The 16,654-nt window shown below is 46.9% G+C and overlaps 1 protein-coding gene across 5 annotated transcripts in view; it reads left to right on the top strand.

Moving 5' to 3' along the window:
* The first annotated feature begins 6,660 nt into the window (after nt 1–6,660).
* Nucleotides 6,661–16,654, top strand: part of FBLN5 (fibulin 5) — an 83,115-nt gene continuing 73,121 nt past the window's right edge. Inside the window, exons 1-4 of one of the 5 annotated variants that reach the window (XM_032179859.2) lie at nt 6,661–6,722; nt 7,183–7,420; nt 11,664–11,718; nt 14,006–14,057. In XM_032179859.2, the coding sequence (XP_032035750.1) occupies nt 7,404–7,420; nt 11,664–11,718; nt 14,006–14,057 (124 nt within the window). In that variant the 5' untranslated portion in view covers nt 6,661–6,722; nt 7,183–7,403. Of the gene's footprint in view, nt 6,723–6,938; nt 7,421–7,600; nt 7,923–11,663; nt 11,719–14,005; nt 14,058–14,706; nt 14,769–16,162; nt 16,286–16,654 lie in introns of those variants that run through there. The other 4 variants (XM_058429569.1, XM_032179858.2, XM_032179857.2 and 1 more) reach the window with 4 other exon arrangements.

Below are 16,654 nucleotides of genomic sequence, written 5' to 3' on the forward strand. Positions count from 1 at the left end.
AAAAAAAAAAAAAAAAAAAAAAAAAAAAAATGTGATCAGAATTATAGACAGAAAGGCCAGGCTCAGCGGCTCATGCCTGTAATCCCAGCACTTGGGGAGACTGAGGTGGGAGGATTGCTTGAGGTCAGAAGTTTGAGACCAGCCTGGGCAACATAGCGAGACTCGGTCTCTACAAAAAATTAAAAAATTAACCAGGTATAGTGGTGCACAACTGTAGTCCCAGCTACTCCAGGGATTGAGGCAGGAGGATCCCTTGAACCCAGGAGTTTGATGATACAATGAACTATGATAGTTCCACTGCACTTCACTCTGGGTGACAAAGTGAGACCCTGTCTCCTAAAAAACAAAAAAAAATGTAGGGGTAAGCACCCAGGAAAACTTAAAGCCATGGATGAAAGAGAGAAGAAGCATCATCAACTAGAGACACAGGAACAATCAGAGGTGGAGAAAAGAGCATCGTATTTGGCCAGGAGGAATCACTAGGCAACTTAGGGAGCACTATGTGGGTGAATGGTGGGAACTTAGTCAGATTTTAGTGGGTTAAGGTGGGACTAGGTGGTGAGGAGGTGGCTGAGACAAATACTTAGGGAGAAGTCCGACCAAGGGAGGAGGAGAGAGGAAGCCTCTGGGGGCATCAGGAACAACAGGCATTCCCCCACCCTCCACGGCAGGATGGGTGGAACTGTGGGGTGGAACCTCTGCCCAATGCTGAACTCAGGTGTTGGCTGTCATTTTAGTTTTCTGACTGCTTTGGGCCAAGTTTGGATAATATATGAAACCAAAGGCTTTACTAGTGTTAAGAAAAAGGAGAGAGAACAAGACAGAGCGATGATGGAAGGCCCCATGGAGTTCTGGAATATTCCTGGGGGGCTGAGACAGGGAGGGAAGTAGCCAGGGAAGCTGTGAGTAGAGAAAGCAGGCTTGGTAAACTGGAAGGAAGGAGGACTCTAGAATCCAACAGGCTGGTGAGGGCTGGAGTTTGGATCCCTGATTATCTGCATGGCCCTGATGTCCCTGCGCCTGTTTATCTGCAAAACGGAGGGTTTCCTATTTCACAGGGTTATTGTGGGGGTGAAAGGAGAGGAGCTGTAGCATCTAACATAATCATAGACATTCAATAACACTCCCTCCCTGTTTTGCATTTGCTCATAAAAAGTCATTACAATATAATTATTTTTGGACAGTAAAAAAAAAAAGTTTTGTTTGTTTTTGAGGTAGGGTCTTGCTGTGTCACCCAGGCTGGGGTGCAGTAGAACAATCATGACTTACTGCAGCCTTGGCCTCCTGGGCTCAAGCAATCCTCCTGCCTCAGCCTAATAAGTGGCTGGGACTACAAGCACACACTACCATGCCTGGCTAAGTTTTAAAGTGTTTTGTAGAGACAAGGGTATCATCATGTTGCCCAGACTGGTCTCGAACCCCTGGCCTCAAGCAGTCTTCCTGCCTAAACCTCCCGAGTTGCTGGGATTACAGGCATGTGCCACTTTGCCCAGCTCTGATTTAATATTAATAGTCAACATATATCATTCAATCTATAATTTTGTGAGTTTTTCCCCAATTTGACACATTGCTTTACAAAAAAATAAAATTGCTTATTTGTAATTTCAACCCACAGTGGCAGAGTGAAAAAACTGAGCTTCATTGGAACCAGGAGGATCTCATTCAGCGGATGATAACCTCTTACATTTATGCTACAATTTTCATTTTGTAAAGTTGTTTTATAGTTTTGATTGTGTTTGATTCTGATGATGAGAGGTGGAGCAGATGATAGGATTCCTATTTTGCAAGTGAAAAGGCAAAAACACTTTTGTTTTGTTTTGTTTTTGAGACGGAGTCTTGCTCTGTCGCCCAGGCTGGAGTGCAGTGGCGTGATCTTGGCTCACTGCAAGTTATGCCTCCCAGGTTCAAACAATTCTCCTGCTGCAGCCTCCCAAGTAGCTGAGACTAGGCTGCACGCCACCATGCCCGGCTAAGTTTTGTATTTTTAGTAGAGACAGAGTTTCACAATGTTGGCCAGGCTGGTCTCAAACTCCCGACCTCAGGTGATCCGCCCACCTCAGCCTCCGAAAGCCTGGGATTAAAGGCATGAATTACTGTGACCGGCCCAGCAAAAACAGTTTGAAGAGGAAGCGATGATCTCTGGAAGACAGCAAGGGTCATTTAGCAGTTCATGCCAAAGGAACATTTTTCCTTTTTAAAATAGACTTGCTAGATCAGGAAATGCTATAGGTAACATGTGTTTTGATGTTAGCAGAACACTTGACAAAGTGTCTCACAAAGTCTTTGTGGACACGGGGAACCAACCGTTTTAATGGATAGGAAGCTTGTTATGCAGAAGAGAGAGGAAACTGTCCCCGCAGGGGGGAGAATTAGAATCCATGGACATTAGTTCCATACAGGGAAGCAGATTTGGGTTCAGCTCAAGAAAGAACTTTCTAATAAAGAGAGGTGGGCGGATCACAAGGTCAGGAGATAGAGACCATCCGGGCTAACACGGTGAAACCCCGTCTCTACTAAAAATACAAAAAAGTAGCCGGCCGAGGTGGTGGGCGCCTGTAGTCCCAGCTACTCGGGAGGCTGAGGCAGGAGAATAGCATGAACCCGGGAGGTGGAGTTTGCAGTGAGCCGAGATCGCGCCACTGCACTCCAGCCTGGGCGACAGAGCGAGACTCCATCTCAAAAAAAAAAAAAAAGACCAGCTCTTTTGTGAGAGAAGTTGGTCTCGTCTGGAGTCAGACAATGGGCAGTGACCCCAAATTAGTGAAGAAAGAGAAGGGATTAGTGCCAATCTGGATGGATTGCTTCACTCCGACTGTCCCAGTAACATTTATTTATGGTTTTTTCGAGACAGAATTTTGCTCTTGTTGCCCAGGCTGGAGTGCAATGGCGCAATCTCGGCTCACTGCAACCTCCACCTCCCAGGTTCAAGCAATTCTCCTGCCTCAGCCTCCCTAGTAGCTGGGATTACAGGCATGCACCACCATGCCTGGATAATTTTTGTATTATTAGTAGTATTAGAATTAGTATTAGTGTTATTTTGTATTATTATTATGTCTCAAACTCCTGACCTCAGGTGATCTGCCAGCCTCAGCCTCCCAAGGTGCTGGGATTACAGACGTGAGCCACCGCGCCCGGCCTCCCAGTAGCATTTTTATTGATAACTGTCATAAAGTCAAAGAAGTCACATTCAGCAGCTCTGTAGTTGTCAAAGCTGAGAGTGATATTTATTACTTTAGACAACAATTCATGTTGAGAGAAAGATCTTTTTTTTTTTTTTTTTTTGAGACGGAGTCTCGCTCTGTCACCAGGCTGGAGTGCAGTGGCGTGATCTCAGCTCACTGCAAACTCCGCCTCCTGGGTTCAAGCGATTCTCCTGCCTCAGCCTCCGGAGTAGCTAGGGTTACAGTTGCATGCCACCACGCCCAGCTAATTTTTGTATTTTTAGTAGACGGGGTTTCACCATGTTGACTAGGATGGTCTCGATCTCCTGACTTCGGGATCCACCCACCTCGGCCTCCCAAAGTGCTGGGATTACAGGCGTGAGCCACTGTGCCTGGCTGAGAGAAAGATCTTAAACAGTGGATGAAAATGTAATATGGACATATGTAAAACCTTGTTCTTGCTTAAAAAGAATTTGCAGTCCAAGTACAGGGCGGAGGAGACGCTGTTACGTAGCCTGTGCATTACAGGTTGCCTTTGTTGGTGCAAATTCAGTATGAATCAAGAGGCAGGAACTGCCAGAGGAGACGGACAGGCTGCCTTGGGGTCACCGGGCACATGAAGACCAGCTGAAAGCCCCTGGGATGTTCAGCCTGGAGATGAGAATAGTAGCGCGAGCGAGGAGTGGAAGGGTAATAGGAAGCTTGTTGTTTCCAAGTTGGGGGGGGCCCTGGCTTTAGAGGGGAGAATTAGATTCCACGAATGGTAATTACATACAGGGAAGTGGATTTGGGTTCAACTGAAGAGAGAATTTTCTAACAGTTTGAGCTGTTCAATAGGGAGATGGGCTGTTTTGTGAGGCTGTGATTTCCTTGTCCACAGAAGTGGATAATTTACTATTTATTAAGGATATTTTGGAGGGCATTGTGTAGGGAATGGGAACGTGGACACAGTGAAAATCAAGAGGATAACTTTTACCTCATTCCCGCAACAACCCTGGCGATGTTATCATCGCCATTTGCAGATGAGAAAACTGAGATGTCGAGAGGGTAGGAGGCTAAACCAAGACTTGGACCCAAGGGTTTTGTGGCAGTCTTTGTTTTCTCCCCCTTTCCAACCCTACAATTTTAAGATGGAAACAATCTCTCATCCAAGATGGGTCCTGGGACAGTTGTGCTTCCAACGGTCTCAATTTGCCTATGTAGGAAACGGGTATATTGATTTCCTCTCCTTCCGTGTTCTTCAAGAAGGTTGACAGTATCTGCGAGGTGAATGGACTGAGTCCCTTAAAACTCTTCCTACCCCTCAACTAGTTCTACATCAGATATTTTAAGTTTTATTATTTTGAATATTACTCATATTTTGAATAGGTAATACAGGTACAAGGTACAAAATTCAAGTTATACCAAAAAGTGAGCAATGAGAAGCGAATTTTCCTCTCCTATTTATTCTCCAATTGTCCACCTGATTTCCCTCCTAGGAGATGGTTACAGACCACATGTTTAAACCCCCAGATTCATATGTTGAAATCTGAATCCCCAAGGTGATGGCTGTAGGAGATGAGGCCTTCAGCAGGTGATTAGATCATGAGGGTGAAGCCCTCATGAATGGGACCAGTGCCCTTATAAAAGGAACCCCAGTCTCTGGCCAGGCATGGTGGCTCAAGCCTGTAATCTCAGCATTTTGGGAGGCCGAGGCCCATGGATTGCTTGAGCCCAGGAGTTCAAGACCAGCCTGGCCAACATGGCAAAACCCCATCTCTACTAAAAATACAAAAATTAGCCAGGCATGGTGGTGCATGCCTATAATCCCAGCTACTTGGGAGGCTGAAGCAGGAGAATTGCTTGAACTTGGGAGGTAGAAGTTGCAGTGAGCCGAGATTACGCCACCACACTCCAGCCTGGGTGAGAGAGTGAGACTCCATCTCAAAAAAAAGAAACACTAGTCTCCCTCTCTCCATCATGTGAGGACATAGCGAGAGGACAGCCATCTGCAACCAGGAGAGGACCCTCATGAGAACCTGGCCATGCCCACACCCTGATCTTAAACTTCCAGCCTCCAGAACTAGGAGAGATCAATGTTACTGCATAAGCCACCCAGTCTATGGTATTCTGTTATGGCAGCCTGAGCTAAGACCAATAATACCCATGGTTTCTGGTGCATCCTTCAGGCGATGTCTTTTCTGTACATGTACAAGCAATAACTTATGTATTTTTTTACCCCACAAATGATGGCATGCTTTACACACAGTTCTGCAGCTTACTTTTTACATTTATTACTATATTAGATCAATCTATGTGAAATTACCAATATCCTACTGTTTTGATCCACAAAATATATTGGAAACCCTTCAATAGCAGTGCATACGGAGCTGTTTCAGTCTCTTTTTCAAAATAAGATATAACACATAAGACTTCACAAATATTAAATGTACACACCCCTACATAACCAGCATCCAGATCAATCATTAGATTATTACCAGCACCCAGAAGGGGCTGGGCTGCCTCCCAGTCACTATCTGACTTTGAATTTTATATAAATGGAGTCATCCAATGTGGACTCTTACGTGTCTAGGTTTTAATTGGTTGCACAATAGTCCCTTTGGAAGCCCCTTACTTTATTTAACCCTATTGGTGCTTTGCTGATCGACCTTAAAGGTGTTTATAATCTTTTGCTTTTACAAACAATGGGAGGATGAACAACCTTATAAACATAAGGTATTTTAAAAAGTGTTTTATAGGAAATTTCAAACACATACAAAGTAAATAGATTAGACTAGTATAATGGACACAGCTTCAACAACTATCCACATTCTGTTATTCTCCTTTGAGTAGAATTCCATTTACTTACCCCAAAAAATGCCTTAGGGAAGGCTAAACATGTAGACTCCAGAGGCTCAGCTGTACCAATGAATAGCTGTGTGACTATGGGGAAGTTACCTAACCTCTCTTATCTTCACCTCCAATAACATGGAGGTGATCATTCCTACTGCTTAGAGTGGTGGTGAGGACAGGGGATCTGGATCAAGGCTTTTCGGCTGCAGGTAGGAAGATGCAGGTGGAAGCAGATGGGATAGGCCACAGTCAATCCACTGGCGTTTTATAGAGTGAGTGCCTTCTGTAAGATTTCATTGACAAAAGTACTCCAATGGCTTAAAAACAAACAAACAAACAAACAGGAAAAAGAAATAGGTTGAAGCCTCCACTAGAAATGAATGCAAAGGACTTAGCATGTCTTATGTACTGTCTCCACCATTCTGCTTTTCCAGACTGTCCCTTCTTCAAATCACCGTTTAACTTGTTAAAACCACTTTCGAGCCAGGGGACACTTTTCCAGGAAAGCGAGAAAATGCCAGGGAGAATCGGGGAACGAGGGCGGGGAGAGAAAATCGTCCTAACTAAGACTTGCATTGCACAAGCTGAAGTCTGGAATTCGCACCAGCGGGATTCCATCCTCCTCCTCCCCCCTACCCCGCTGCTCCCACCCCTTCTTCGGGAAGATCGCGACTCTCCCGTCGCTCGCCCCAAGCCTCTGCTTCGTAGGTTCTGGTTTCCCAATCGATCGTGAGTTTCTAGTCCCTGGAGCTGCGTGGGTCGTGAGTTCAAGTCCCTTTCCTTCCGGAGGCGACAACGTTCCCGCGGGTCCCCGTGCCACGCAGCGCGGGCGTGCACGCCCCTCCCCGCCGGGCCGCGCTGCCAGCCCCGCCCCGCCCCTGGGTGGGAAGGTCAAGGGGCCCGGGCCCTGCCAGCCCCCCGCACCCCTGGGTGCGCCCGCCCCTCGCCTCCTGCCCGGGCGCTCGCAGCCGAGCGCGGCCGGGGAAGGGCTCTCCTCCCAGCGCCGAGCACTGGGCCCTGGCAGACGCCCCAAGATTGTTGTGAGGAGTCTAGCCAGTTGGTGAGCGCTGTAATCTGAACCAGCTGTGTCCAGACTGAGGCCCCATTTGCATTGTTTAACATACTTAGAAAATGAAGTGTTCATTTTTAACATTCCTCCTCCAATTGGTTTAATGCTGAATTACTGAAGAGGGCTAAGCAAAACCAGGTGCTTGCGCTGAGGGCTCTGCAGTGGCTCGGAGGACCCCGGCGCTCTCCCCGTGTCCTCTCCACGACTCGCTCGGCCCCTCTGGAATAAAACATCCGCGAGCCCCGAGGGCCCAGAGGAGGCCGACGTGCCCGAACTCCTCCGGGGGTCCCGCCCGCGAGCTTTCTTCTCGCCTTCGCATCTTCTCCTCGCGCGTCTTGGACATGCCAGGAATAAAAAGGTGGGTTCTTGGCGCTGGACTTTTCTTTCTCCAGGGTCTGGAAGCCTTGCTAAAAATCCGATGGGTGGAAAATGGTTATGGCTGTGATTCAGGCGGTGTCAGGATATTGGAAAAGGCATGAGCTAGTGATGCAATGATATTGTTAATTACAAAAAGCTGCGCCTCTGTAATTTCCATCTTGAAGCGTTCTTTTGGGAGTGGGTATTTTCTAATACAGTTTCAAAAGTCAGCATCAGAGAGGGCTGCGAAATTCTCAGCGCTTCATTCCTCTTTCTTTTCTGGAAAGGGCAGCAACTTTGTCGTTTTAAGGGATTTTTGTATATATTTTTTAAATTTCGGGAGGCCAATTACTAGTTCACTAGCAATTACTGCGCCGCATCGGCTGATAGACAAGCAGACAGGCTAGCTGAACATCGCGGGGCTGGATTTGCTCTATGTCTGTGTGGGATTCTCACAGAAGTTTCAAGCCAATGAGAAGTGGGAACTGCAGGCAGAGATACATGTAAGCAAATGTTTTGCTATTCTTTAAAGAAATTGCAATTACAGTTAAGTAATCCTTAAGTCTTGGAGAACTTTACCTAAATGACACCCACAGTCTTTATTCAGCGAGCTCTTAAAAACATACTGCTTTGAACAAATTAACCTTGTGGGCGTGTGTATGTGTCTGTGGGGTGTGTGTGTGTGTGTGCTAAAAACTAAGCTGTAACAATGTCATCCTGGATTGGGGACCAGCACTTCTGTGACAGGCAGTCCTGGTATTTGCTTGGTCTCTCCGGCTTTCCTTGTGTTTCAGGCTGAGGCACAAAACCGGCGAACCCACCTGCTTTAGAAAGTTCCCAGGACCAGTTATGAGCACCAACCTGCCTCCCCTCAGCTATTCTTACAGTTAGTTCGTTTTTGGAGTTTCCAGGGTTTTTTTTTAAATCAGAAAGCTGCAGCTATTCGTGATGCTGTGAGGCAGTAGTGCTTGGGTATTCTTTCATTTTAGGAAAATCCTATTAGCCTGGAACCTGTTTGGCCCCCAGGACTCAGCTGCGGCTCTTCCAAGAGGCTGGGCTTGAGGCAAGACCTGTCCCGGGGCTGCTTCTAGCCAAAGGGAACGGGGCTGCGGGGAGTAAGGGGAAAAATGGGGTTAGCATGCCTTTTCCACTAGCTCTTGAAGTCCACTGTGTTGCAGTCAGCCTGTTCTGTCTCCAACATAAACGAGACAGGGTTTTATAACCAACTGAAAGGAAACTTCATGTGAAGAAACAGGAAAACATTGAAATTCATAATATACAGACTGGAAAATAAATTTGTTATTGTTCTTTCATTCCTTCCAGATATAAATCTGGCCATGGCAAATATCAAAAAGCCCTGGGATTTGGCTCTGCACTTTATAAGGTCAGAGCTGTCTCCAGTGTTCTAGAATCTGGCTCACCCAGGCACTTAGATGAGAACTTGTGGACTCTCAGCATCCTTATTTTTTGGATTGGGGACTAGATAAAGGAAACGGCCTTGCATCTCCTAAGATCACATCAGGGCCCTATTCCCTCTTGATGTCAGCTTAACTCCAGGCCCTCTAATACCCAGGGTTGCTGATGCAGATGAGCCATGTGTCCTGAAAGGGAGGGATTATATTGTTGCAGTGCACGTTTGTAGTAACGGGCCACAGAATTCAGCATGTCCCCAGGTTCACTGGTCTATTGAAGAAGCCTTCAAGATCACCTTCTCCAGGAAGTCTTGTCGCTACCCACAGCCTGGTTGTTATGGCACCCAATAGGTATTTCTTTCCATGCCCCTGCCAAGGTGTATAGACATTGTCGTGGCTCCCCAGCTGGATCTCAAGGGTAGTGGTTGTTTCACAGTTCTGTAGCTCCTCTGTCTAGCATCCACACCTACAAGCAGTAGTTGCTTGGATAAACCGCTGTTGAACTGAATAATAGTACTAGATAACGCCCTGCTTTTGCATAGGTTTTTTTTTTTTTTTTTTTGAGACGGAGTCTTGCTGTCTCCCAGGCTGGAGTGCAGTGGTGCAATCTCGGCTCACTGCAACCTCTGCCTCCTGGGTTCAAGTGATTCGTCTGCCTTGGCCTCCTGAGTAGCTGGGACTACAGGCGCCTGCCACCACAGTCGGCTAATTTTTGTATTTTTAGTAGAGACGGTGTTTCACCATGTTGCCCAGGCTGGTCTCAAACTCCTGACCTCGGGTGATCCACCCGCCTCGGCCTCCCAAAGTGCTGAGATTAGAGGTGGGAGCCACCGTGCCCGGGCTGATTTTGCTTTTTTTCTACCATAACCATTTTGAAGAGTCTAGTTCAGTAGTGTTAAATACATTCACATTGCTGTGCAATCTCCAGAACTCTTTTCACCTGGCATGACTGAATCTCTGTACCTATTAAACAATTCCCCATCTTCTCCTCCCACTAGCCTCTGGTTACCACCATTCCACTGTTTGTCTCTGTAATTTCAACTACACTAGGTGCCTCGTATAAATGGACCCATGCAGCCTTCGTCTTTTTTGTGAGTGGCTTTTTTCACTTAACGTAATACCCTCAGGGTTCGTTCATATCGTAGCATGTGTCAGAATTTCCTTCCTTTTTAAGACTGAATACTATTCCCTTGTATGTACAGACTACATTTTGTTTATCCATGTATCCATCGAAGGACTGTGTCCACCTTTAGGCTATTGTGAATAATGCTGCTATGAACACGGGTTTACAAATACCTATTTCAAGTCCTTGCTTTTAATTTTTTGAGGGTATATACCTAGAAGTAGAATGGCTGGATCACACGGAAATTCTATGTTTAGTGTTTTGGGAGTCATCATACTCTTTTCCATAGAGACTGCACCGTATTTCCACCAACAGTGCACAGGGGTTTCACTTTCTCCGCATCCTCCCTAACGCTTGCTCTTTTCCATTTTTTAATAGCCCCATGAGTGTGAAGTAGTAGAGATTTTGTATTTTTATTTTATTTTTATTTTTTGAGACAGAGTCTCGCTCTGTCTCAGAGCGTGTGCCACCATGCCCGGCAAATTTTTGTATTTTTAGTAGAGAGACGGGGTTTCACCATGTTGGCCAGGCTGGTCTCGAACTCCTGACCTCAGGTGATCTTCCTGCCTCGGCCTCCCAAAGTGCTGGGATTACAGGCGAGAGCCACTGCACCCAGCCAGATTTTGTATTTTTACAGCAATCTTGCTGGCCACAGTCTTACTAGATTAAAGCCTGTGCGTGGCGAAGGGCAGAGTTGCAGGCTCCCAGAGCATTACTGGCTCGTGCATGGCACAGCTGAGCCCCGGGTGCGTAACTCCTCCTCCTGTTCTCCTGCGGGTTTCATTTTCCCTGGGCTGTGCAGGTTCCCCGAGTCCTTTCCTCCATCAGGACCTGCTGGCAGCAGTTCCTGCAGGCCACACTCTTCAGGGAACTGGGCCACCCCAACCCATCCACTGACGGGGGATTTTCACGCATGTGGACTCAATGCTCTGGTTCAGTGACTTCCTGTGACACCTTTCTTTGGTGCCACTCAAAGTGCCTCACGTTCTTTCTTTTCATTGTTTGGGGGTATGATGATGGCTTATTCACTCTGTAATCATGTCAGTATAAAGATGGTCAAAAGTCAAGCACATCTAGCATAAAGAATAAAGAACAAGGAACTGGTTAATACCACAGTGGGAGGTTTTAGCTTTTTTGGGGGGTGGGGGGAGGACAAGGTCTCGCTCTATCACCCAGGCTGGAGTGTAGTGGTATGATCTCAGCTCACTGCAGCCTCAAACCCCCTGGGCTCAGGTGATCCCACCTCAGCCTCCCGAGTAGTTGGGTCTTTAGGCACGTGCCATCACGCCCAGTTAATTTTTTTTTTTTTCAATTTTGTAGAAATGGGGTTTTACCATGTTGCCCAGGCTTGTCTCAAACTCCTCAGTTCAAGCAGTCCTCCTGCCTCAGCCTCTCAAAGTGCTGGGATTACAAGCGTAAGCCACCGCACCTGACCTTAGCTTTTTTTTTTTTTTTTTTTTAAGCAGCCAAACCCTTTATTAAAAAGTGTGATCTAACACATTATTCCAACGTAGGAGGCAAGTAGAAGAGGTGTGGTTCTGCTTGGGTGGTTGCGGTGTCTGGAATCACCATGACCTCCCTGGAGCACACCCCACCCCATACAAGCCCAAGGTGATATCACCGTTACACGTCACAGGCCGCATGCGACCCACACTCCCCTAGACCTGAATCTGTCTTGGGCGTTTATATTTGACTTTTCACCTCCACAGGATACTCACTGTTACCATTCTGGCTCTCTGTCTTCCAAGCCGTGCGAATGCACAGGTAAGATTTTTATTTTTAAAAAATATCTACAAGCGTATTAAAAACCGGGATGAGGGAGTCCAGCCTTGCGCTATGGAACCTTAGGTTTGTGGAGTTGGGAGCGGCTTTACAGTTGACCTCATCTGAGCTCTTGATTCTCAGAGGTTAACCAGTGGAAGCCCAGAGAAAGTGAGACTTGGCCCAGGTGACATGACTTGTAAGTGACAAGGCTGGGGCTGGTACTCAGTCTCCTGACTCCCAGTCCAAGACTGTTTTCTATTTTATTATAAGTTCTAGAGTACATGTGCAGGATGTGCAGGTTTGTTACATAGGTAAATGTGGGCCATGGTGGTTTGCTGGACCTATCAACTCATCACTAGGTATTAAGCGCAGCGTGCATTTTTAATCAGATCACGTGGCCTCATTTGTGCCCCTCACAGCAGGCCTCAACCTACCTTCAGTGTTGAAAAGTAAAATATGCTGTGGTGTTTCTGGGCAATGGCACCTGAGGACCCCCACAGGTCTGCATGTGTTGCCACAGACACACCCCTCCTGGAGGAGGTGGGAGAGGAAGTGGTGGTCACCCAAACATCCCAGCATGCAGTGCTGCCTAATTCAGCTCCAAACCTACGAGGGCCCATCCCTGGGCCGAAACCCCTCAGAGGAGTAAGGAGGTGGGTGAGGGCAGGCTCAGGGCCTTAGGGGATCTGGAAGAAGCTTGCAGCATCCTGGACTTTATTTTAAGCAACAGGAGAGATGGACCCCTGTGTGTCAGCCCTGAAATATGGGCAGATCCCTCCTAAAAACTCCGAGTGGCCTCTCTGTGTCTCTGGCTCAGGAAAGAAATGAGAGAAGCCCTATCTCTGAGCAAGCTGAGGGCTGCAGGCAGGTAGGGGAGCATTTTCTCTCTTCATATTAAGAATTTTGAAGCAGATTCAGGCCACTGGCAATGGGAAGGATCTTGGGAAGAGTAACAAAGAACTTTAGACCTTGGGGTTTTCAAGGCAGCCTCATGGTGTACACATGAAGACAGGTAGGCCCTGAGGGCAGAGGTTCAGGGTCGTGTTTACTGCACTTTAGGCACTTTGTATAGATTAACACACATCGTCCTTACCACCATTTTGAACTACGTACATACCCCCCCATTTTACAGATGGGGAAACTGAGGCATAGAAAAGTCACGCAGAGAGTAGGGGCTAGAGTGAGAATTTGAAGCCGTGCCCTGGTCCAGCAGACTTGAACCTATGCCAGTCCTTGACAATCAGGGCTGGAACCTGGGTCTCCTGGCCTCCCAGCTTCCCAGCACAGCTTCCTGGCTCGTCTGTTCCACTTCCTTTGCCCCAACTCCCTGGGACCCCTGAACCCTCTCCTGGGAGTGCAGGCCATATACATCATCTCCGCAAATCAACCAACAGCTCAGGGAAGCCCAACCTCCGAAGCTGCAGAAAAGGCCAGGGATGGGAGCTCCTAGAAAATGTCAGGCCCCGGGGTCTTCCCGAAGAGTCCACCCAACACATTTTTTTTTAAAGTACATAAACTCGTAGCTCAAGTTGTATGTAAAAGCTACAACCCTCTGGGATTGTTGAGATCTATCTCTTTCTGGAAGCATCTTTGTGTCATCATCTTGCTGAGGTTGAAATGGAGAAATGTACTCAATTCAACTTTTCTTAGAAAACTGACCACATCTCTGTGTAGCTTTTATTTATGTACAGACATCAAAAGCAGGTAGAGGATTTCATGGGGGCAAATAACTCATATTCGGTGCTTTGAAGTTGAGGTCGCACCCAAAGAAAGAGTCATTGCCCTTAAAAGCAGTCTTATTCATTCCCAGAAAGGGGATCAACAGGGAGCATGTCACATAGGCTCAGCAGATGTGATTCCTCTTGCTCTTCATAACTACAGCATTAAAAAACCTGAAAACTGTCTGCTAAAAATGGGAGCTATGAAGCAATCGTGCAGGGAGTTTATTTTTTTAATAAAGTTTTTCTAAAAACATAGAGATGGGGTCTTGAGGCCGGTCTCAAACTCCTGGGCTCAAGAAATCCTTCCTCCTCAGCCTTCCAAAGGGCTGGGATTACATGCATGAGCCACTGCCCCTGGTCTGGTGCGGGGAGTTTAGAAAGTAGTTCTAAGTGTAAAATAATTACAAGGAAAAATTTTAGAAGAACAAATAGGGGTTATAATACAGGTATCGGTATTTTGGAGGCCTTTCTTTTTCACCCCATTTCCCCAACTTTCTGTGTTGCAGCAATAAGACTTTTATGGTGTGAAATGACCTTGCCCGTTTCTTCTCTCTCCTTCCCTGCAGGCACAGTGCACAAATGGCTTTGATCTGGATCGCCAGTCAGGACAGTGTTTAGGTATGAGCCACTGCGGATCCTTCATTGGGGTGGAGGCATTCAGCCCACTTGCAGGGCTATTTCTTTCTCTGTTGTTCAATGATTAGCCATGCCCATGGGAGAACACAGTGACATGGAATGACTGAAGTCAGTGGTGCCCTTTTATTGATCACCTTCTTTGTGCCTGGCCTTGAGCTAAGCACTGAGAAGGGTGAAAGAATTGATCTCTGTTCTCTTGAAGGTTTCTATTGGATTGGTGCTTCCTAGGGCTGCAGTAACAAATTACCACCAACTTAGTGGCTTAAACAACACCAATGTATGATTTTACAGTTCAGTAGGTCAGAAGTTTGACTTGAGTCTCCACCAGAATAGAATTAAGGTGTCAGTAGGGCTGTGTGCTCTTGTGGAGGCTCTAAGGGAGACTTTTATTCCCTTCTGGTTGTTGGCAGAATTGAGTTTCTTGTGGTTGTAGGACTGAGGTTCTGTTTCTGTGCTGACTGTCAGCGGAGGGCAATTCCTACCTTTTAGACGCCTCCTGCTTTCCTTGGCTGGCGGCTCCTCCCTCCATCCTCAAAGCCAACACAGTGAGTCAAGCGTTTCTCACTTTGAATCTCTTCTTTTTCTGTTGTAGCATCTCTCTGACCAATCAGCCTCTTCTTCTTCTACTTTTAAGAACTCCTGTGAATATATCGGGCCCACCCAGAAAATCCAGGATAACCTCCCCATCTCAAGGTCAGCTGCTTAGTAAGCTTAATTCCAGCTGCTACCTTAATTCCCCTTTGCCATGTAACCCAACATATTCACAGGTTCTGAGGACTAGGAAGAGGAGATTTTGGAGTGTTTGCGGGGGGCATTCTCTTAGCATGCGTCTTTTGCAATGGACTCTGCAAAAGAAGAGGAGAAAGTGATACCTTGTGTCCAGGGTCAATAAAGCATTGATGGGGCTGGGTGCAGCGGCTCACACCTGTAATCCCAGCACTTTGGGAGGCCAAGGCGGGTGGATCACCTGAGGTCAGGAGTGCGAGACCAGCCTGGCCAACATGGTGAAACCCTGTCTGTACTAAAAATACAAAAGAATTAGCCAGGTGTAGTGGCACACGCTTGTAGCCCTAGCTACTCAGGAGGCTGAAGCAGGAGAATGTTTTGAACCTGGGAGGCAGAGGTTGCAATGAGCTGAGATGGCACCACTGTACTCCAGCCTGGGCAACAGAGAAAGACTCTGTCTCAAAAAAAAAAGAAAAGAATTACTGGAGGTCACATTTGAATTGGGTATTGAAAGATGAATAGGATCCTAAGATATGCCATTCCAAGTAGAAGGAACAGCATTAACAAGGAGCAGGTGTGGAAAGGACACTCAGAGCATGGACTAGTTTGTTGTTGACAGAGCATAGGGCATATGAATGGAATAAGACAGCCCCATCTTAGGGGAAGTATTTAGCTTTTAAATTATATTTAATTTAGGCAAAATCATCTGTCTTCTCTGAGCTCATGTCAACCATGCTCCAGAGGGGAGATAGATGGTTTGAAAAACCGATGAACGGTGAGGAATAAAACCCTGTCCTGGGAAATCTGGGCTTACGTTTTGATTTTAAAGTAAAGCGTTTTGATTTGAAGATTTGATGAGGAATCAAGAGTGGAGCAGTGGCCTTCTTTTCTGGCCCCTCATTTCAGCGATGGCTTCAGGCTTCAAGCTGGAGAACAGGCTGTTGCATTCTGCACCTTCCCGTTGCTTTTTCCTCTGGTAGGATTGGGTGTGAGTTTCTCAGATGAGATGCTGGGGGTGAGTTGTCGGGTGCAGGCATGTGGTCTCCAGTCTCTAGCCCCGCACAGAGCAGACTCCAAGGCTGGTGACATGGCTCGGTATACGGGATCATGTCTGCTTGTCGCTGGAGCCACAGTTCAGGCCTCCCCTGTCTGTACCCTAGCAAGGCTGATTTTCCAGAGAGTCCACCTCTCCGCTTCCAGACATAACAAGCAGAGCCCAGCCTGGCTGGAAATGGGCCTTGTTGGCTGGCACAGAGCTGACTTGAAAGCAAAGCTCTGCTTTCTTAACAAGCAACTAGCTCTCAGTCAAGCCTTTTCTTTTTTTTCTTTTCTTTTTTTTTTGTTTTTGCTTTTGTTTTGAGATGGAGTTTCCCTCTTGTCACCCAGGCTGGAGTGCAATGGTGCAATCTCAGTTCACTACAACCTCTGCCTCCTGGGTTCAAGCGATTCTTCTGCCTCAACTTCCCAAATAGCTGGAATTACAGGCATGTGCCACCACACCCGTCTAATTTTTGGTATTTAGTAAAGATGGGATTTCACCATGTTGGGAGGCTGGTCTTGAACTCCTGACCTCAGGTGATCCATCTGCCTCGGCCTCCCAAAGTGCTGGGATTACAGGCGTGAGCCACTGTGCCCAGCCTAAGCCTTGTCTTTCCTGATGCAAGAGACTCTTTCTCCCCTGACCACTGGTACTTGAAATAGAAGTGGAGACAATTGTTAGGCCCATCCCAGTATTTTCAGAGTATAGTATGTGCACAGGAGGATCCTTGACGTATTAGATCGTACACCTGCAGATAAACACTCTTTATTTTAATAGTGTATATTTATTTTTACTGTTACCTTCTACTTATGCT

This window comes from Hylobates moloch, unplaced genomic scaffold, assembly GCF_009828535.3.
Source record: "Hylobates moloch isolate HMO894 unplaced genomic scaffold, HMol_V3 SCAFFOLD_16, whole genome shotgun sequence".
NCBI lineage: Eukaryota > Metazoa > Chordata > Mammalia > Primates > Hylobatidae > Hylobates > Hylobates moloch.